Here is a 21,825-nt window from a genome sequence, read left to right on the forward strand (position 1 = left end):
TCCTCTCTCTCTCTCTCCACCCCACCCCCCCCCCCCCCCCCCCCCCCGGGCCCGTAATTTCTTTTTTTTTTTTTTCCTTTTCTATTCTTGCGCCTCCTTTCGCTACTTCGCTACTTCCTTTATATCTCTTCTTCCCTTCATTTCTTCTCCAGTGTAAGTCACAAACATTATCGCCTCGCCTGACTTATCACCACGACAAAAGTTCCAGACACCGATAGCCGCTAAGGTATCTAAGATGGTATCTCAAGATTTGGGACGCCACCGATACCCTCGTGCTCGTTGCACAGATGCTGGTAGGGGGTCTGTTGGAGGTCGCAGTCGTATTGAGGTCAAGAGCGAAAAATGGGGCCGAAAGAACCACCAAAAGTATTGAGTCAAATCAGCTCACACATTCCAAACCGTTTGTTGAAGGATGCGATGCAGCATTTCACCAGATTTTTAAAGGACAAGCATCAAATAATCGACAAATGCGTATAAATTAAGGAATGGACCGCATAGATAGAGGAGACACGTTATTTAACAAGTACACCCTGCACCAAAGCTCCGGCTGAGGCTAGCCAAGAGTGTTAGCTGTGGGCAGGCGCTCACAGCATGGACTCTACAAGATTGTGGCATCTTCATCTTCACAGCTGAGATCCCAATAATCTCGAGGAAACTTCTGCACGCTAACAAGGGAAGCCCTACATCTCATTCCGACTCAAGTCACCAAAGAAACGAGCGCGATCTGCTCTTGGCACCAGCCTACACGGGAAGCCCTCTGGATGACTTGTAAGCCCATTGCTGAGCTTGAGTTCCGGCACAATCTCTTTACCGTCCGGATCTAAAGCTTTCTTAATGTCATACGTGGCTAGCAAGGAGACTGCAACAATCCACATGCTTGCCTCAGCCAAATGTTGTCCAACGCAAATCCTCCTGCCGAACCCAAACTGACCCTTTGGATATGGCTCACCGCGACCTCCGTCTTCCTTAGGGATGTAACGTTCCGGCTCAAACTTGTCGGGGTTCTGATATACATGCTTATCATGGGTCATGGCTCGCGCGTTTGCGTAAATCAGCGTCCCCCTGGGGATAAACATGCCATTATAGGTGTCGTCTTCCATGCTGCGATGCGGAAGTCCTAGAGGACTGACTGGACACCAACGCAGTGTCTCTTGAATGATATAGTCCATATAAGGGACCCTTGATTTGTCCTTAAATGTTGGAAGACGCTCGTGTCCGATAACCTCATCAAGCAATCCCCTCGCTTTCTCCTGAATCTCGGGATTCATGACCATGTTAAAAATAAAGACCATTAATGAGGCCCAAGTTGTGTCTTGCCCGGCTGCGAAAACGGCAACAGCGACACCCTTGATATCATCGACAGTCAATCCGGTATCTGTGCCGTCCTTACATTCTGCTTCCCGTTGATCCAGCAGTGTCTGGATAAGACACAGAGCCCTTTTGCCAGATGATAGAAGGTTATTGTATGGAAGATCATGCAGTCGTCGAACAGCCGGGTTCCATTTTCGTGCAAATTTTAAGGAGTTATTCCTAACAAGCCAGTCTGGCAGATGTCTGACCAGGGGAAAAAAGTCGACCAGAGTACCAGCAGGAGGTCCACCATGGCCCAATGCGTACGAAGCATCTTCCGCCATCTGCATATAATCTCCTTTATCGCTGGTGAGTTCCACGCCGAACCCGATGCTAAGCACAACCGCTGTTGCAAATCGTCTCAGCAGAATTTCCCAATTCTCAGGCTGTTTGGAAACTCCCATAAGAAGGGTTCGTGTTTCCCTCTCCTGCATTGCCTGGTATTGTACAATGCTGCTTTTTTGCAGGTTACTTTGCAGTATCTTGCGATGAAGACGGAATAGAGGTCCCCACGGCATGAAGGCCATTGTACGACGCCATCCCATGACTTCGAATAGAACGAACCGTGGGCGATCGCTAAAGTTTGCACCACGCTTGTCCAAGAGATCCATTGCGGCTTGCGCACTGTTCAATATGACCATCTTCTGTACCAGCATATCGAAATACAGGACATCTGATTGATATTTCTTGGACCATTCTGCGAACTTCCACTCCGGGTTGAGGGTTGGAACCACGCGGAGGTGGCCAAAGAGGGCATGAGCGGGTGGCCCTGGGGGTAGCGGCAGGCCACGTCGTCGAACCCATAGAGGTTGTCTCAGTACGACCAGAACTAGAGGAACAAGCAGGAAACTAGACAATAATAGAAGCGGCAGGGATACAGCCATAGCTTAAGCGTACATTCGTGGATATCAGATGCTATCGTGAGAGTTGAAATTGGGTCATGGTAATCAGAGACAGATTTCCCCTCGATCTGTCTTGAATCTTTTTCTCTTTCACTTCGTTGGTTTGTGTTTGCTAGTGGAGTTGCAACGAAGACTGCCGAAGATGAAAACTACCGAAGATGATAATTACCGAAGATGATACCTACCGAGGATAAAAACGCGAAACATTGAATCCGCCGGAGTTGACCTCCGCTCGTGATGCTATAGAAGCGAGAAAGATGTGGAGAGAGTGCGTGAAAGTTTGAACGTACATGGTATCCTCGCAGGTGGCTATAGACATGGCTGTTCATCACCAAATCTTTATAGGATCCACTTAGCGCGGCGGAAAACAGGGTCCCATGTTCCCCAGCCCTGGCCCGGAGATCTTGCGTGTACAGTGTATATTAGCTAGACATCAAGATGCCCGATGCTCCTTCGGCAAGCAAGGAGTTGGGCAACGCCATCACACTTTTCATTCTGCAATGCCCATTATGGGTGGCGACAGCCGCTTAGATCGGCACGTGCAGAATCGGGCTCGAAACGTCTGTAAAGCTTAAACGCACGTTCAGTGATGAGTCATTTATTATATCAGGGCTTGGCACCGTCAGGTGGAGATCACGCAAGGACGGCAGATAATTATAGGAGCAGAAGACATTCATAACCTGGCAGACAATCAACAATTAAGTGCTTTGATAAGAGGCTGGACACTTCGCACCCTGGGCAAATATTTGTGGGGACCAGGAGTGCATCAGAACAAGATGCAATTATGGTGGTTATGTTACTACCAGTGTTACAGCCCCAACTTTTGAGATATTAGAAATCATATGCATCTAAGAACGAGAAGGTAGATGATTAGGTATGTTTTTCCTTTTCACTTTGATGTGTCGAAATCGTTTGATCCAGGCAAGTTGAGGTGAGACGGTTGCCACCATAAGCGACGACGACTACAATACTGTGGTCTCGACATGATCAGTCAACTCATCTGTGTCATGCAGCCGCAAGTCATCTCCCGTAGATGGGCCATCTCTTGAATAGCTCTAAGTCACTTAGATAGGTCTAGCAAATGTGCTCGTTATTGGGCTGGAGTATTTGATCTTGAGCCCGCTCAAACACATCATATTCAAAGTAAGCGACTTATGATATTTCAGACTAAACTCTAGAAGCTATGGAACGGCGCCTTTCAGATAAATAAGGCGTGACTGTACAATTTGATGGAAGAATATGAAGGCTGCCTCATGGCAGTAGAAAAAGATAATCAGTGGTCCAAGTGACTGAATGATTCTATCTGTGCCCATTCAATATCGGGATAACCAAACTTGGTATTATCTTCATTGCCCGCCATTGATGTCATCCAATTCTTCAGAGAAGAGAGAAAGGCGTCCCTCTGCTCTTCTTGGCTTAGATCCAATGGCGGACGGCCATACGCCACCAGACGGTTTCTCATACAGTTGTTAGATCAGGGCTTGTTTCAGAGGAATGTAATGTACTCACTGTGCGCCTGCTGCCACTGCAGTCATGAAAAAGTCCTGTGAATCTAGGAGAGGCTCAATGGCGCTCTTGACGCCCCTGTTGAGGATTTTCTCAGCGAGATCTGATTCGTGAGATACAGGCCGGCCTAAACCGACCCCGTCAACAGTATCAAGTGCTCGCACCATGGCGTCCACCGTCCGCAGTCCACCAGTCACAAATATCTTGGTTTTGTTGAGGTTAATCTTGACCTTTTCAGCAAATTCCAAGAAAAATGCCTCCCGTTGCTTTGTTGATTCGCGCTTGTGAGAGAACCCTAGTTCCTCGTAGGTGCCGCCCGAGAGTTCTACAAAATCGAACTTGTGCTTCTCGATCTCTGCACAGAGCTGCTTGCAGTCGGCCACCGAGAATCCGTCTTCCTGGAACTCTACGCTGTTCAGCTTAATGCCCATAGCAAAGGATGTCGGTATCCGTTTCCGAATCTCCGCAGCGATTTCAAAGATCAGACGCGAACGGTTCAACAAGGGGCCACCGTATTGATCTGACCTTTTGTTTGTGCTTGGCGAGAGGAATTGGGCGAGTAAATAGCCGCTAATATTAGTGAGACGGGCATCAATCAGCATTTGTAGGATGACTGGATACATACTGTGCAGCATGTAGCTGGATTCCGTCAAATCCAGCACGGTAGCAGTATTCCGTAGCGTGAGCAAAGCCTTCAATGATACGGGCAAAGTCTGCTTCCTCCATTGGCCTAGGTACTCCACTTTCCATACCCATTTCGTTTGTTTTCAACTGCACGTCACTGGCTGAAATTGGGTTTGGCTGGATGTTCATGGCGACCTGGCGGCCCGGATGAGATAATTGAGCTATGACAAGAGAGCCATGCTTTTTGGCCGCTTCTGCAACCCTTTTCAACAGACCAAAACGCTCACCAGAGAACGGTGCACCGGGCGGGATAATGACATTGCCGGCACCCTCGAGGTGGTCATATTCAAACATGATGTTTCCTGTCAAAACCAGACCAAATCCTCCCTCGCCGAAACGTGTGTAGAGGTTGACTAATTCCGGTGTTGGGATGCCGCGTTTCTCGTGCTTTACGGGATCCCACGTTGACAGTTGTTCAGTCATTGCAGCTTTGAGGAGACGGTTTTTGGCCACTTTGCCGCTAGGCTCCAACCTCAAGGGTTCGGCAAGTGGCGAAGAGTCTGTATCTTTGCTCGGAACACGATTGGGATACATTTTCGATTTCTTGAATGTGAAGTCTTTCAAACGGGATGGGCATCTAATCTTTGTATCTTTGTGGAAATGAACCTGTCAGACTCTACTGTATGCAGAACCCGATGACATAGAATGACAAAAGTTCTGACAATAGACTATGGTAGAAGTGTAATATTTAATTATCGAGATGTGCTTTAGCCGATCGGGGGTTGGAGAATCACATCCATGAATGGGTTAGACGATGCTGTGAGTCATTTCTCCTTTCAAAGTAGTGCCGTAAGTATCATCGTACGAAATGCGGGTGGGTTCTACTTCAATAGTGGATTTGAGTGAGCATGGCCATTGTTCCCTCTTTCTTTTGCATGAGTACGTCCATACCTGAGCAACCTACTCGAAATGTACAGCTTTTGAGAGAATTGTATCCACAGCCGCAAATTACAACATGCCGATTTGAACTTTAATTCATCGGCAATTACAGCCATACAATACTGCGGTGACACTGATACCGAGGGTCATGTTTGCAAATGCAACGCAAAGCTACGTTGATGTCTGGACCGTCCTCCCCGAAGGCAACAGAATGGACCCATTGAAAATAGAAATCAGAGCTTATCTCATTCTTGCTGGAGCTTCTAGCGGAGACGGGGCTCTGTAAACCTCTGATCAGCCATTTCTCACTCGATCGTCGAAGGAATAGAGAATACTAGTTGACCAGTCATGCAAGATGAAAAGTATAAAAAGCGGACTCCAAGAGTGGCTGGTCTAGTCGAAAAAGAACCAGGCTGATTAGAGTTGCCTATTTTGTCTTTGCCAGTGTGAAACAGGGGCTGGCCAACTTTCACGCAGCAGCATCCACTTTCCTTGTAGACGACATTGCCACTTTCGATATGTTCCATGCAAACAACGTCAGGTACAATCTGACTGGGGTCTCAATGGCTATGGACAAGGAATAGTGTTCCACGTTTGCGACCTTGCTCAATACTTAGGCCCTGAGCTTCGATATGTGATGGGAAACCATGTCGTATAGTCTCCATTCTTCTGTATGTAAACGTGATAGTTACGCATTGAGGTCGAGCCGAAATAATTGTTACATTGAACACCGAGGGCAACTTGTGGAAGCAGGACCGCTGGCAAATCTATTGAAGGAAAACTTTCATCAATAAGGATGCAAAAAATCCCGCTCCCAAAGTCAATCTCTAAGTAAATACGGTTTCTCAGGTTTCTTTAGGTGATATCCACTTTGGTAGAAAATTCCTACGCTGTGCTTGTGGAAACTAATTCTGTTCCATCTGTACATCGTCATCATCCTCGGAAACGTTGATGAATACACTTAAGAGAAGTGCTGCCACCGAAAATCCAACAGCCAGATATGCCGCATTATGGTAACCTTTGAGTAAGTCCCTCCCATTGTTAAATGTTTGAACTTCGACTATTCCCGCAAACCCAAGTCCCGTACTCTGTCCATAACTTAGAAAGGTACCAATCAGAGATCCCGCTACGCCTTGATGTTTGAGTGGAACCGCGTTGCTGGCAATGATTTGAGAGCTTGTTGTGATAAGGTCGACTGTAAATGCTGAGAGCAACATCGCAGGAAATGCCATTGCCCAGTAAGTTAGATGGGCAGGAATTGTGGCAAGTAAAATGTTGATTGTAGCCATGGCCAGACAACCTATGCCGATGATGGCTTTTGCCGGCAACCGCGGCACGAGCCAGGCGGCAAAGAATGGGGTAATGGAGCCTCCGATCGTGAGTGGTAGGTAATGAAGTCCCACAGTGATCAAACTGTCTCCGTTGACTGTCTGCATGTAAAGGTTCATGTACCAGAAGAAAATACCAAGGCCCATGAAGGCAAACGATATTGTCAAGAGCAGTCTGTTAAAGGATTGCGAACGCCATATGTCGAACGGCAAAATTGGGTGCTTCGCAACCCTCATTTCCCAGTAGGTGAACGCGGTGAAATGGATCAAAGAGGCAATGAGAAGTACAATCTCGTACCATGTCTGCCACCCGACTGAAGGCGCCTGACTTTAGCGGCGTCAGCTTGATTAGTTGAGAGGAGCAGATGACAGAGAGGGACGAATGCTTACTTCCAGACAAAGTTGAACAAAATGAGACCGCCAACTCCCAAATAAGCTCCCACCCAGTCGACACTACCGGATGCATCGACAGGTTCATCGTTTGCAAGGACCAATATCATGCTACCGTACACGACGAACCCTAAAAGTCCCCTATTGGTTATGTGTCAGAAAGCACGCGTGTCATGGAAGATACATGGAAACTCACATCAAGAAAAATACCCATCTGAATTCGGACAGTTGAACAATGACAGCTCCCACAAGAGATCCTCCAGCAGCTCCAACGGGTGACATGGCCCCAAACAGAGCGAAGCCGAGGTTTCTTCTTTGCCCAGGGGGAAGCGTGATGCTGATCAAAGCAATGAGGTTAGGTACCATGATCCCACCACCAGCGCCACATAGGGCTCTCGTTGTGCACATCATGACCAGATTGCTTGAGAATCCACCGCAGAGGGCCCAGAACACCCACCAGGCGCCGCCCAGCACCACGAGATTCTTATGGCCATAAATCGCTCCAAGACGACCGCCTGTTCACGATGCGCTTGTCAGTTGCTCGTTTACTAGTACAAGATATACAAAGAGGAGAGGTTCATGTCATCAAACACCTATACTGACCTATCAGAACAAACGAACCTTGGGTCAGAGGATACGATGCGACCACCCAGACCGATCGGATAGGGTCAGCCCCCAGCACCTGTCCGATGACAAGACCTGAGTTAATCCCGACACCCAGTGGAACCATCTGAACCGCTTGCGTCAAAGCCACAAGGAGTAGGAAGGCATACTGTCGCGTCTTGCCCATGGCTCGGGTGGTTTCTGCTCCCAGCCCTAGACTTGGGTCGTAACGAGGCGAGCTCAGCGACATCGTGAACAGTTCCAGGTAGCAATGGGTTCGGTTGCTCTCTGATAGTCAAGAACAGGAACGGACGATGGATTTTGGCGTGGGAAAGCTCTTGGTATCTAACAATTAGTGCCAAGAGGCATCGGTTAGGCGTGGAGATGACGATTTCCTCGGCATTGCGCAGCGCGCGCAAGTACCGAGATATGAAATTCCCCGAAAATTCTAGCGACGAAGGAGCTGAATGAGCATCGGCCAATCAAAAACTGATGCTTCTGGGCTGATGTCGTCTACCAATCGGACCTTGCCCGCGAGCAAATTTCTTGGGCAGATACGTGCGGGACGGCCCACCCCATGCATGGTATAGTAGCCCGGGGGGCGGGGTCATCTCTTTCCAGTTTGGCGATGCAGGGGAGCTGGCCACTTCATGCAGATAATCCCTGCCTTCTGCCTTCTGTCTATGGGATTCCCTGCCAGCGCTTAGTCTGGGTAGTATACAGGGCACCACGAGAAATCACTTGTGAGGACATGGGATGCGTGCCGAAGCAAGCCATCCAGATTGAGGTTCTGGGCCAGGATCGCGATGTGACCGTTAATCCATCGAACGTTCACCCAATCACGTCAAATGGCTTCGCCAGGTCTTCTTACTCACGGCAGTGAATTCAAGTTATTCTGACCTCGGCTATGTCTTCAAATAAACCAAATTTTCAGCCTTACTCTGTTCATTCAGAAGAAAATGGTGGACCCGCATCGTCCATGCCGTGTCCTGATCAGACGGTGGAAGACTTTTCTCTGATTCTTCTACTCTATTCCTGAGCCCCCAAAAACTTCATCCCCTTCAATATCCATTGTAGCATTCATTGGAAACAAAGAATCCACAAATTCCAAGAAAAGTCCAATCAACATGTCGTCCATCATCCAGATTGATACAACACGCCATTATCACAGCACTGATGCTGCATACGTTCTTCCTAATGAGTATGTATTGTTGTTGCAGACCTTTCCCTTCGCAAGCTAACGAATCTGGATAGTGAAATTGAACAAGCACGTCTTGACTCGCAGGCCGTTGCCATTGTCGAAATGCTGGGGGGCCTCCCCTTCCTTGGCCTTCCAGCAAGTACAACTCCCGGGTCGAAGATGATCGATGTCGGCTGCGGAACAGGTGTAGCAACATTGCAGCTGGGAAAGCTGTGGCCCTCATCCAAAGTATACGGGGTCGACCTTTCGGTCGTCCCCGAGTCTACACAAAAGCAGGCACCTGGCAACGTCTCCTTTTTGCAAGGGGACATTTTGGAAGTAGACTTTACGACACCGAGCGATGACTTGCTTCATCAAGAAGTCTTTGCGCCCAGTAGCGTGGAGTACATTTTCGGCCGCATGTTATTTCTTGGAATCAGTGATTGGAAACTGTACTTTTCCAATGCCGCCAAGGCGCTCAAAACTGGCGCCATTATCGAACACCAGGATCTTGACTGGAAGTTCTATCGAGTTGCGTCAGATGAATGTCTGAGTGATGAATGGCAATGGTGGCATGAAGTGGTTCAAGCCGTAGAAGCATCTGGCCTATCATTAGTGTCGGGATCCAACGCTGCGGCACTCCTCAAGGCATCTGGTTTCGAAATTCTGAAGGTTGAAACTTTTGAATTTTCCTTCATGCCGTCGTTGAAGACACCCAACAGTCAAGCTATGGGAAATTATGTCCAGGCGAAACTGCTGCCACAGTATCCTGAGCTCCTACGAAAGCTTCTAGAGCCTCGTGTCAGTAAGGAGCGACTCAAACAACTGATCCAAGATTGCCTGCGTGACCTATCCTCGGAAGACGGGGTCCATCAAAAATACACCGTAACCGTTGCCAGAAAGCTCTAAAGCAGAAGTCGTTTGTACAGATAGCACCTCAGACCATCCAAAATACTATCTGTGGCAGATCACCTGCTCAAACAAATTAAATAGCTCTTTAGCAGATTTCCTTGCAGATTTGAAAACCAAATTCAACCATTTTCAGAAGTTCTTACTTCACCATCGTTTGAAATGTCGTAAAATCATACTCCAGAGATGACTCCAAGTTCTCAGGCAGATCATGACACTTTTTTTCTTCTCCCTCGCTTACTTTGTCTGCAACTTGTCTGTCTTCCAAATCAAACTGAGATCAATTGCGGATTCTCAGATCTCGTGATAAAGACGCATTGAACTCATCGAGACAACGTATGATCGGCGATGAATCGAAAAGGAAGTGCTTTCTGATTTGCCGTCCTTCACTGCCGGTGGAACCATGTTCATGCCCAAAAATTCGTGCCTTTCTTCAGCTTGACTGCCCTCGAGGGTAATTGCCGATCTGCCGTGATACTCGTCATGACGCATGCACTTGTGTGATGAGGCCATTGCCCTTCTGGGGGTAAGGTTTCCGATGGCAAGGGGGGGGGGGGGGGGGGGGGGGGGTAAACGAAGAGTAGCATGCTTTTACAAAATGGCTCGTCGTAGTTTTGTAGGGGAGATTACGAAGCACCGAAGTTGACCATGGGTGTCAAATGACCATGTACGTGTTAGGACATGGGTAATTGGCATAGTCAACGAGGCCTCGTACACCTGAAGCTGGCTGGTAGATTTTAGAACGTTTGATAAACGAAATCGACACTGTTTACCTTGATACATTGTGCTAGCCCTCCAAGAAAGATATACGCAAGATGAAATCTTCCCGGGCTGAGTCAAAAAACATTGTCACCCACCAAAAACTTGATCACAGCCCAATTGATTCTTTTTCGTATTAATGAGATCGATTTTCTTTACGTGAGGCAGCTTGTTGCGTTCTTTTATATCCTACTCGAACAAAAGCATCTGCCGATTTTGTTCTTGCAAGTACACAAATTTCAAGAGTACATTGTTGTCATAATGTTAAGCCTTCCCCATTGGACGCTTCAACTGTTCCCTTTTCAAAGAATCATCACCTTCATGATATTTTCTTCAGCCATGTTCACATTATTTGCACTCTTCCATCATGTTATACGAACCTTTTACGCCTCGACGATTTCTCGTGTGTTCAATCAAAACGTCCACAAAACTATACAAGACATGGGAGAGGAGCTTGTAAAGCAAGAAATTGTCTCAGCCTATCTGAAGTTGGTGGAAGAGGATGGTGCTGGCACCTGGCCACCGAAAACAGATTACGTGTCGTGGCCTCGTGCCCTTCGCGGGTATAAGGAAATCTACCTTGAGCTCAGCCCTCTTCTCGCTACAGCTGAGCCCTCCCTTGATGATGACACCAATCAAGGGAGACGAATACAGTACCGCTCACTCATGCGAAAGCTACTGTCTGACCGTATTAGCATCCCGAAAGTGGGAGCTATCATGGAGGTCGCAGAGACGGGGAATTTTGATTTATTCCCCAGAGACGCGTACAATGGCTTTTATTGCTGCGTGGCTGTATTGAGGCATGCTTACAGGTGAGTACTAAGCAATCAAGCCTCGTGGCTCTTTTACTGATTAAAATTGGCTTCATTTATTAGGTGGGCAACCATACCTGTCGTCAAGGTAGCTCAGGAGGAGTTGGTCGTAGACCTACCCCCTGAACTAGAAATCCCGTGGCCATACCTACAACGCCATTTCGGCGTCGACGCCGATAGTGGCAACAACACCGCAAACGTCCTTATGAATTTTACCGCGAGCGGAGAGCGTGTCTTTAAAATTAACGTCGGCTTGAATGAGACGGTAACCCGATCTGAGGATATATTTTTCCATGTTTTCTACGAAGTGGAAGTCAAGGTTTGTTTCAGTCAGACTTCTCTGCAGAGAATAATTGTTGACACAAGCAAAGGCAGTGCCAATATACGACGCCATGGTGCGAGCTATTGTGGCATTTGATCAGGGAGACAAAATGGCTTGCTTAGAGTTCATGAGGCTACTCGGGCGACATCAACGAAAACTCATGAAAAGCTTTTACGAGAACATACACGACCATCTAGTCTCGCGTTCAGTATGGCTTAGCCATGTCCAAGGCTTCCAGGGCTGGGGTGCCGGCAGACTCATAGATGGCGAGTTTGTCAAGTACGATGGTTTATCTGGAAATCACGTCCTCGTGTTTCAGGCGATTGATGCATTTCTCGGCCTCGACCGTTATCTCACGGAAGAAGCCATGAAGCGTTACATTCCCATCAACCAGCGCAACTTCTGTGACACTTTGAAGAAGCATTCGTTTCGTTCAGAGCTTCGAGACACGCCTGTGGATCTCAGCTTGAATCAGGAGTTTATAAATATCGTGAATCAAATGCGTGTATGTTTCATCCCAGAGCCCCCCGAGTTATTTGTATTAATCCGAATCACAAAGGTCTTTAGAGCTGCTCATCGAACGAGAGTCATGCCTTATCTCGAGCAGCCAGCCCCTGAAAGACTTGTTATGACAGCTGGGAAATCTGTACTGGAGACAAATGGGCAGGAACAAGAAATCAAGGAGGTTTTAAAGCCTTTGGACGATATGATGGTCGGGAGACTTCGTGAGACTGTGTAGCAACGGGATTATGTTACGGAAGATGAAGTGCCAAGCGATATATTTCTTTCAAACACAAAATTTTACTCAGATTGACGTTGCCGATAATTTGTTTATTCATCATAGGCCCAAGGTGGAGCTCCGGATATAATAAAAACTTTCACCTTGGCGAGGTACCTTTTTCTTGCCGTTTCTGAAACCTTAATTTATTCTCACATTCCAGAAAAGACTATCTTTCTTTCCCCTTATATCAATGACGTGATTGCCCCTCAGTTCTGAAAAATGACATGCCAGAATGATTCGCCTCTTGAGTGGATCGATGCCAAGGAAAATGCATGGGAGTACAGAGCCAGGGAGCCATGAGCTATAATGCAAGCATGGCTATTATTGAAAGTTTAATAAATGGGAATGTGATGGTCATTATCTGCAGCTTGAAACCTGAGTCTCATGAACATCCTACCCGTTTCGGAACCTACTCCTTATACTAAACTAAATCAATGAGAGTTCATGGTCAGTTGACCTCGGCTAAAGATCACGGCATTTCGATATGGCCAAAACACAAGAGCTAAGTCGCAGTTGTGTCCTTTATTCATCTTGTTAAGATGGGCTCTGACCACTTCATTCCGCACTTTCTCAGGCCGACTAAAGCCGTCTATCTTCGGTCCTTTATTAGACACTGTTCTGAATCTAAGATCATTCTGAATAAACTGTATTTGTTCTATTATACATTTACACAACCGATTTCTCAAATACACTTGGGCAATTCTCTGCAATGAACCGGGTACCTACAGTGAAGTTATCCTCTGGCTATGTAAGTTCGTTTCTGTCGGTAATTAAATTCACACTATAGCTATTTCTAACAGCAAATGAACAGGAAATGCCACTTGTTGGATTTGGCATCTGGAAAGTGCCTCGTGAAGAATGTGCTGATGCAGTATACAACGCTATCAAAATGGGGTATCGTCACATTGACGGAGCTCATAATTATACCAACAGCCTCGAAGCCGGCGTCGGGGTGAGACGAGCTATAGACGAAGGTATCGTCAAACGGCAAGACCTGTTCATCACCAGCAAACTTTGGAATACATATCATCGATACGATGTAGGTGAAGAGCTCGGTTCAGCTTCAACGACTGAAATATTGACCAGAAACACAGATCGCTATCCAAATGGCCAAGAACGAGAACGAGAAATGGAATGTTGGATACATTGATTTATTCCTCATCCACTTTCCCATTGCGCAGCAGTACATAGACCCCAATGTTTTGGAGTTTCCAACTTTCTGGTCCGACGATAAGGCCAAGATTGCCTATCCTTTGGAGAGAGTCCCATTGTCTGAGACGTGGTCTGCATTAGAGACATTGGTGCAGACTAAGGACCGTCCAGATGGGATTCTTAGGTCACTCGGCGTCGCCAATTTCAATGGACAGCTTCTCTACGACTTGTTATCGTATGCCAAGGTCCCAGTGGCTTCGTTGCAAATTGAGCATCACCCGTACCTAGTCCAGCCGGAGCTGGTCAAGATGGCTCAAGAAAACGGCGTTAGCGTGACTGCCTACAGCTCTTTTGGCCCTCTCAGTTATGTTGGCCTAGATGGTTTTCTGTTTGACAATGCGCGAGCAATGACGCCCCTATTTCAGCATCCGACGGTCCTGAACATCGCCCGCAGCCACAAGAAGACGCCCGCGCAGGTGCTTCTTCGCTGGGCCACACAGCGCAATATTGCCGTCATTCCCAAGAGCAACAGCCTTGACCGGCTTCAAGAGAACTTGGAATGCTGCAGCTTCGACATGACAAGAGAGGAGTTGGCGCAGATCAGTAGATTAGACAACGGCACGCGTTTCATTGATCCTGGACTTTTTGGTATTCACATCCACGCTTAGCTCTTTACGAAAAGGGTTGTTGTTTGGCTCTCTACATTTTACTGTATTTTGATTTCGTATTCCCCTAGCCCTGGTGGGTTGTCAGACGTTGAAGATGCTTTTGTGTTGATGTTGGAGCTGTGGTGCATATTGCGGGGGTGACTCGAATTGCATATTTTGGAGTATCCCCGATCAGGGTTGTGATACAAAGCAGCTACGATGTGAGGAAACAAATTTGTTGTGTCAAGCAACCTTATTTATTAGATTTTTGACTTCTCTTACCGACCTTTCTACTCCTATAATATTGCGTGTTGACTACCTTTATTGCGCTTACTCGTTTGCTCATAATGCGTGGATCTCCATCACCTTCATGAGGCTTGCGAGTCCGCTCTTTCTACTTTCCGTCTTGTATGACCGACCAACTAGGATTTAATTCGTTTGGCGATCGAGCGGGAGATAACGGATCGGAGGTTTCCAGGGCCCTGCTTCTACTGGAAGACGCAACGATGGCATGAGATAAGCTCCGATTGCTGAATTCAATGGGCCCAGTCTGACGCCTTCGGGGAAGACGGCCCAGACACCAACGTACCTTTGTGTTACAGCCGCAAAGATGATACTCGGTATCAATGTTATTAGTCCGTATACATACAATCTACTGGTGTGCGCCTTGAATTACCGAGGTGTCAAGTTTATATCGAACTGTTGAGCCTTGCGGTTGTGAATACATTTCTCGGGGGAGCTGTACATTTTGAGTAGGTTGCTTGGGCATATACGTACTTATGCAAAAGAAAGACCTGGCTATGGTGTTCGACAATCTGGGGAAATACGAAAAGGCGGAGGAGATGCATCGACAGATACTGGAGCTAAAAAAGATAGTGCTGGGTCCAGAGCATCCGTCGATATTCGCCAGTATGAATAACCTGGCTTTTGTGCTTAGAAGTCAGGGGAAGTGCGAAAAGGCGGAAAAGATATATTAGGAAACTCTCCAGCTTAAAATACGAGTGCTAAGGCAGGCTCATTTATTAATTTTACTAATTAGTATCAGATGGTGGACTATAGTTCCCATACACTGGCGTATGCTTGAGCACACGGATTAACACCATAATATCCAGATAGATATACGGGACCTCCCGGGGATTAGTCGGGGCCACCTAAATAAGCGTATACTTTATTAAAACTAAAAAGCGCAAAATATAAATTAATATATTATATAATTAATATTAATATTAAACTAATTTAAACTTTAATAGGAAAATATTATTTTAATTAATAATTAAAAATTTTAATACCTCCGCCGAAGCTACGAAAATAATAATTATAAAAAAAGCCGGAATCGGCCTAACGGTATCGTTAAAAATAACCTCCGATTAAAATAATTAAAAATATACGTTTTAAATTTAAGTATAAATTACTAAATTAACTAATTACCTTAAAAATAAAATAATTTTAATTAAAACCTTAATTAAACCGGATATTAAAAAAATTAAATATATAAAAACCGTAATAGCGATTTTCGAAGCTATAAATAAAAGCGACGATCCGAGCATTTAAAATAAAAAAAATAGAAAATAAATAATAACGGATTTTACTAAAAAAAAATTAAAAATCGTTTAATTTCGATTATAATTATTATAAAATAAAAAAGGCTATATACGCTAAATAATATACGGCAATTAAAAAAATCACGAAATAAATAATTATTACGATTTTTCTAAACTTTTTTTTTTATATATTATTTAATTAATAAACCTTTATATAAATAATATAAAAATTTTAAGGCTCGCTATAGCAAATTAGCCTTAAATAATAAAAAAAAAGCAAAAAAATAATATTTTAAAATTTTTAAATTTTCGAAAATATTAAAAAAAGCTATAAATTAAATTAATAAATAAAAAATAATTATAGCGAAAGCTTAAATAAAGCAAATAATTAAAATATAAAATAATTTAGCTTAGGTTATAAATTTCCTAAATACCGTTATTTTAATTATATTATAATAAACCGCCTTTTATTAAATTTATAAAAAATAAAATATTTTAAATAAAAACTTAAAATATTAGATAATAAATAATAACTTCCGTAAAAACTTAAATATCTAATAGCTAATTAAACCAAAAATTAAAAAAAGCGCTTTCGCAATTTACGCTAATAAAACTAATAAATAACCCTAAAACGGATAAAATAAAAACGCTTACCCTATTAAAAATTAAATGCTTTCCCGATTAAATACGGCTAATTTATATAAAAAAAAATAAACTACTTATAATAAAAAGCAAAAAAATACTAAATACCCTATTTACTACCTTTTTTACGCCTTTAATTTATATTTTTATATATTTTTAAAAAAAGCTTATTTAAATTTCGTCCCTAAAAATAAAATGCAAATATAAATAAATAAAGCCCTTAAAAAAACTCTAATTTATAAAAATAAATTCGTAATATAAAAAGGATTAAAACCAGCCGAATTAGCACATTATAAATAACTAAAAAAAAATCGCTTTTAATTAATACGGATTAATAAAACGGATAACTAATAATAAATATATAAAATAATTTTATAATATTTATAAAAAACTATTTTTTACGCTATTTAATTATTTTAAATCCAGCGATAACGATTTTAATTATAAATATAAAAATAAAGCTTATTAATTATAAATAAACTCCTAATTACGATTTTATCTAATTAAACGACCGAAAATTACTTATTTACGGATACGGCATAATAATTATATAACTCGGATTTAAAATATTATTATTAAATAATATAGCTTATTATCCTAAATTACTAATTATATTAATATTATTCCGTTAATTATAAAAACGAAAATATTACTAAAATAATAAAAACGACCCTATAATATTACGCAAAAAAAATAAATTTTTAATTAGCATATTCTAAAATTAATACGGATAATATATTTTCGAATATAAATTTTATAAATTACCTTTAGCGTTATTTATTATTTACCGGAAAAAATATATAATATAAATAAAAAGGCTATTATTAACTAAAAAAGCTATATAATAATATTATAAAATAAAATACCTAAGCCCGGCAGCTTTCGAATATTTTATTTATTTATTTTAAAAAATAAAAATTAAAAAACCAATTATAATAAAATATAAAACTTACGTATTTATAAAAATTACGCGCTAACCACGGCAAACGCTACGGCTAATTAATAAAAATTATAGCGAATAATTAGCTATAAATTTTTATAATTATACTAAAAAAATCGAAAATTATATATCCTAAATACTAATTATTTATCGGCAAATAAAATATATATAAAACTATTATTTTACGGAAAAAACTATTATTATATTAATTAATATTTTCCGATTATTTTTAAATATAATAAAAATCTAATATAATATTAAAATTAAAATTATCGAATATAATAATAAAATTACTAAAATTAAATAAATAATCGGAAAATACTTTAAAAATAAATATATTAAATTCGAGCCTTTAGTATTATATATATAAACCTAAAATAAAACTGCTAAATATTTAAAAGGTATAATTAAAAAAAACGTATAATATATACCGGCGCAAAACTTTTTTATTAACTTTAGCCTAAAATCGGTAAAACCGCGGTATACTTATATAATCGTACGCCGAATTATAATTCCCGATAATATATATTATATATAAAATTCTATAAAATAATTATAAAAGCAAAAAAAATCCTAAATCCGAGCTATAAACCTAATTAAATTTATTTTAAAGCATTTAAATATAAAATATATATAATAACGCTAACGGCATAATAAAAATTCGGCCGTTTATAGCAATTAGCACCTAAAATATAAATAAAATACTTAATCGGATATAAATTATCTAATATTTATAAAATTTAAATTTTTAATCGGAATAAATTATTTAATATAAAAAATATAATTATAAATAAAAAAAAATTATATAATAAAAAATAAAATATATTTAAAAATAAATTCCTAAATATTAATACCTAATTTATCGCTAATTTCGTAATTAATTATATAATATTTAAAAATAAAATCCTATAAAAACTAAAAAATAAAAAAACCGCTATAAAAAATATTTTATTAAACGATAATTAAAATAATTAGGAAAAAAATAATAACCAAAAAAATAAAAAAATAACGCTAAATAAAAAAATAATAATACCCTTTTATTACCGCGAAATTTACCTTTTAAAATCTATTATAAATACCTTTATTAGCCTTATTAATATATAATATAAAAGCGATTACGATTAAAAATACGGCGTTATTAAAAAAAAACCTAAAATAATCCTATAATAAATAGTTTTTTTAGCTAATTATAAAGCTATTTTTAAAATAAAATAAAGCTAAAACGCTTTTTTTTATTAAAAAATAAAAATTTATAAAACGGAAATCCTAGCTTCCCCTAAATAATATTATAAATTATATTATTATCCGTTTAATATATTATTTTTTAAAATAAAAGCTAATTATTTATAAAATTATAAAAATATATAATTTTAAATTAAAATTAATAAAAAAAATTTATAAATAAAAAGCAAATAAATCTTTAATTATATATAAATATACGTATATAAATTCGATAAATATAAAAAATTTTAAAAATATAAGGTAAAACTCGTCGTTTGCGGTAATTAATAAGCGAAATCCTAAAACTAAAAAATTTACGCGGCTATATTAACTAAAAAATTATTTCGCACCTTAATCGCGATTGTAATAAAATTCGATTTTAAATTAATATAATATAACGTAATAAACGCGTTTATATACGCTCTTATTAATTAAAATATATTTATAAAAATACCGGATAAATATCGAAAAAAAAATATTATATTATTATTAAATAAAGCATTTTATAAATTACGGATATTACCGCTATTATAATAAAAAAAATTTATAAAAACTTTAGCCGAAATCGGCTATACCTAAATATTATATAAGCCTTACGTATTTATTAATAAAAAAATATTAATTTTTTTTTATATTAATAATATAATTATTATATATAAAAATAAAAATAAAAAAGCTATTAATTATTTAATATAATATTTTATAAAAAAATATAAAATTAATAATAGCGAGCTAATATAATAATTCCTCGGAATAAAAATAATTAAAAATCGTATATCTAAAATAATTTAGTTATCCTAAAAAGCTTATTTTAAAAAAATCGCTAAATTTTATAAATAAATAAAAAATTTATATAACGTTAATAAGCTATAAAAAAATTTATACTTTAATTAATTATAACGCTTTTATATAAAATATAAAAATATTAAAAAAAAATCGGATTATTATTATTTGCGGCTATATTTATAAAGCTAAATATCGTATTCGCAATAATTAAATTAGCTCGATTCCTTAATAATTTAAGCTAAATATATTAAAAAGCTATTAATCGAGCTTTAATTTACCTAATTAATACTAAAAAACTTTCGCTTAAAATCGGAAAATCTTTTAATTTAATAATTATTAATAACGTATTATTTGCTAATAATAATATTAATCGTAAAAATATTTAAATATTCGCTATAAAATTATTCGGAAAATTAATTAATTAGCAATTAAATAAATAAAATATAATTATTATTTTTATTATAAAAGCTAAATTATTTATTTTAGCATAAACTATTAAAAAAATACTATTTATTAGCCGATTATTAAAAAAACTATTAATATAATTAAATAATAGCATTATTATTATTAAATATAATAATAAGTAAATTATTAATTTAATTAACGCTAAAATCGCGTTATTAAAAATAAAACTCCGTTATATAAATATTTATAACTATTAATTACGGCAAAAAGCCTAAAAAAAAATTTAAAATTATTTATAAACCTTTAAATAAAATAATAGCAAATAAATTAACGAAAGATTTATTAATAAAAAAATAGCAAAATTTTTTATAATAAATAAAATTTAAAATTATTTATCGTAATTAAAACGAATAACCTTAAAAAAAGCTATATTTTACTAATTAGCAATTTTAATTTAAATATAGCCAGATTTACGATAAATCGTAAATCTAAAAAGGTATATTAAATAATAAATTATAATTTTTATATATTAGCGTATATTTAAGCATACGGATTAATATTATAATATTTAAATAAATATACGGGACCTCCCGGGAATTAGCCGAGGCCACCTAAATAAACGTATACCTTATTAAAACTAAAAGGCATAAAATATAAATTAATATATTACATAATTAATACCAATATCAGACTAGTTTAAACTTTAACAAGAAAGCACCACCTTGATCAACAATTAGCAAAATATAACGATTATATTACGGGTTTTTAAAATAAACCTAAATATAAGGGTATTAAGGTTTATGCTAATAAGGAACGTTAAATAAAATATTAAATTAGGCAAAAAATAACTAAATATAATTTTAAATTAATATTATAAATATAATCGTTAAAGCGTATTAAATGCTTTATTTATAAGTAAAATAAATGCTTAAATTAATTATTAAAATAAATTTAAGTTTTATTTAATATAGCGCGCGCTCTTTTTTTTCTTTTTCTTTTTTAAAATAATCTTTTTTATCTTTATAATTTCTTTCGTTTTATATAATCGATATATTAAGCTTAATATAAATTTATTATTAATCGTAAAATATATAATATTAAATAAAAAAAGCTTTTAAAGCTCCTTATTATAATTATAACTAACCACTTATTAATTATAATAATTATTATTAATTAATATGCAAATGCTTAGCATTTGCTATTAATATGGATTTCTTTCTTTATCCATCTCCTAATTAAACAAGGCACTTAACTTTTAAAAAGCAAACAACTTTTAATAATTCAAGGGCCAATGGTGTAATGGTAGCATTGCAATAATTACTTCCTGTGATCGACTGGTATATCCCTTCGTGCACCGGTTTGTACGCTCAGGGCCCGGAGCGTACGGCTGGGGGAGGCCTTGGGGCCGTACCAGCGACGGAACAGGATGCTGAATTGGTGCAAGGTGTAAGTTCAAATCTTGCCTGGTCCCCCCCCCCCCCCCCCCCTTTTTTTTTCTTTTTCCTCCATCATTAGTGGTTTGGCCCTCTGTATTCTTTCCCATTCTTTGGCCCTTCTCTTGATTTGTTTATAATGAGATTATTGAAACTTTATACTGCAGTGGAGCCTCTACTCCCAGATAGGCAAATTTTTGCCGAAGTCCAAGACTGCGGGGAAAAGGGTCCAGGTCGATCGCCCGTTTGCTGTCTGGCACCTAGTATATCAGCAGTTCAGTGACGCGCCCAAGACCTTTTAATCAACCTTTTCACGTCATAATAAAAAGCCATTTCATTGGTGTCAAGGGTGCCTTTATATTCGGTTCTTCGGCGACTTCTTTCTTCTTCTGTCCACAGAAGATGCCCAGGTCGACCTTGTATGACATTGCGCTGAACTGACGGGTCCCCAGATGGCCCGGCAAACTCAACGGCGGCCGCGCCCTAAACCATGTGAAAAATGCAGAGGTTAGTTCAACATCCTCGCCCAGATCGCGCCGACAGGAATGGCTGACTAGGATTGACAGAACGACACTTGAAGTGTGAGACGTCTAGGCTATACCCGTTCCTTTTACCCTAGATTCTGTAGGCCGCTGACCACTCTCGGTTGAGCA

General features: G+C 39.4%; 7 protein-coding genes across 7 annotated transcripts; 3 read left to right on the forward strand and 4 right to left on the reverse strand.

The window, feature by feature from the left end:
• Positions 1-680: 680 nt before the first annotated feature.
• Positions 681-2,234, reverse strand: PFICI_01681 (uncharacterized protein; the record flags this gene model as incomplete). Its single annotated transcript, XM_007830262.1, has 1 exon — positions 681-2,234. One exon carries the CDS (start codon positions 2,232-2,234, stop codon positions 681-683), a length of 1,554 nt encoding a protein of 517 aa, XP_007828453.1.
• A 1,291-nt stretch (positions 2,235-3,525) lies between these two features.
• On the reverse strand, positions 3,526-3,714 carry PFICI_01682 (uncharacterized protein; the record flags this gene model as incomplete). Its single annotated transcript, XM_007830263.1, has 1 exon — positions 3,526-3,714. One exon carries the CDS (start codon positions 3,712-3,714, stop codon positions 3,526-3,528), a length of 189 nt encoding a protein of 62 aa, XP_007828454.1.
• Positions 3,715-3,757: 43 nt separating this feature from the next.
• PFICI_01683 (uncharacterized protein) lies at positions 3,758-4,976 on the reverse strand (the record flags this gene model as incomplete). Its single annotated transcript, XM_007830264.1, has 2 exons — positions 3,758-4,328; positions 4,384-4,976. The coding sequence occupies 2 exons, from the start codon at positions 4,974-4,976 to the stop codon at positions 3,758-3,760; spliced, it is 1,164 nt and encodes a 387-aa protein (XP_007828455.1).
• A 1,250-nt stretch (positions 4,977-6,226) lies between these two features.
• PFICI_01684 (uncharacterized protein) lies at positions 6,227-7,892 on the reverse strand (the record flags this gene model as incomplete). The annotated part of the gene is made up of 4 exons (XM_007830265.1): positions 6,227-6,977; positions 7,040-7,180; positions 7,236-7,554; positions 7,643-7,892. The coding sequence occupies 4 exons, from the start codon at positions 7,890-7,892 to the stop codon at positions 6,227-6,229; spliced, it is 1,461 nt and encodes a 486-aa protein (XP_007828456.1).
• Positions 7,893-8,769: 877 nt separating this feature from the next.
• Positions 8,770-9,731, forward strand: PFICI_01685 (uncharacterized protein; the record flags this gene model as incomplete). Its single annotated transcript, XM_007830266.1, has 2 exons — positions 8,770-8,843; positions 8,897-9,731. The coding sequence occupies 2 exons, from the start codon at positions 8,770-8,772 to the stop codon at positions 9,729-9,731; spliced, it is 909 nt and encodes a 302-aa protein (XP_007828457.1).
• Positions 9,732-10,931: 1,200 nt separating this feature from the next.
• Positions 10,932-12,363, forward strand: PFICI_01686 (uncharacterized protein; the record flags this gene model as incomplete). The annotated part of the gene is made up of 4 exons (XM_007830267.1): positions 10,932-11,302; positions 11,366-11,621; positions 11,674-12,129; positions 12,184-12,363. The coding sequence occupies 4 exons, from the start codon at positions 10,932-10,934 to the stop codon at positions 12,361-12,363; spliced, it is 1,263 nt and encodes a 420-aa protein (XP_007828458.1).
• Positions 12,364-13,114: 751 nt separating this feature from the next.
• On the forward strand, positions 13,115-14,225 carry PFICI_01687 (NAD(P)H-dependent D-xylose reductase xyl1; the record flags this gene model as incomplete). The annotated part of the gene is made up of 3 exons (XM_007830268.1): positions 13,115-13,153; positions 13,217-13,444; positions 13,500-14,225. 3 exons carry the CDS (start codon positions 13,115-13,117, stop codon positions 14,223-14,225), a joined length of 993 nt encoding a protein of 330 aa, XP_007828459.1.
• Positions 14,226-21,825: the final 7,600 nt, after the last annotated feature.

The sequence above is a fragment of the Pestalotiopsis fici genome (genome assembly GCF_000516985.1).
Source record: "Pestalotiopsis fici W106-1 unplaced genomic scaffold PFICI_Scf_1, whole genome shotgun sequence".
In the NCBI taxonomy this organism is placed as follows: Eukaryota; Fungi; Ascomycota; class Sordariomycetes; order Amphisphaeriales; family Sporocadaceae; genus Pestalotiopsis; species Pestalotiopsis fici.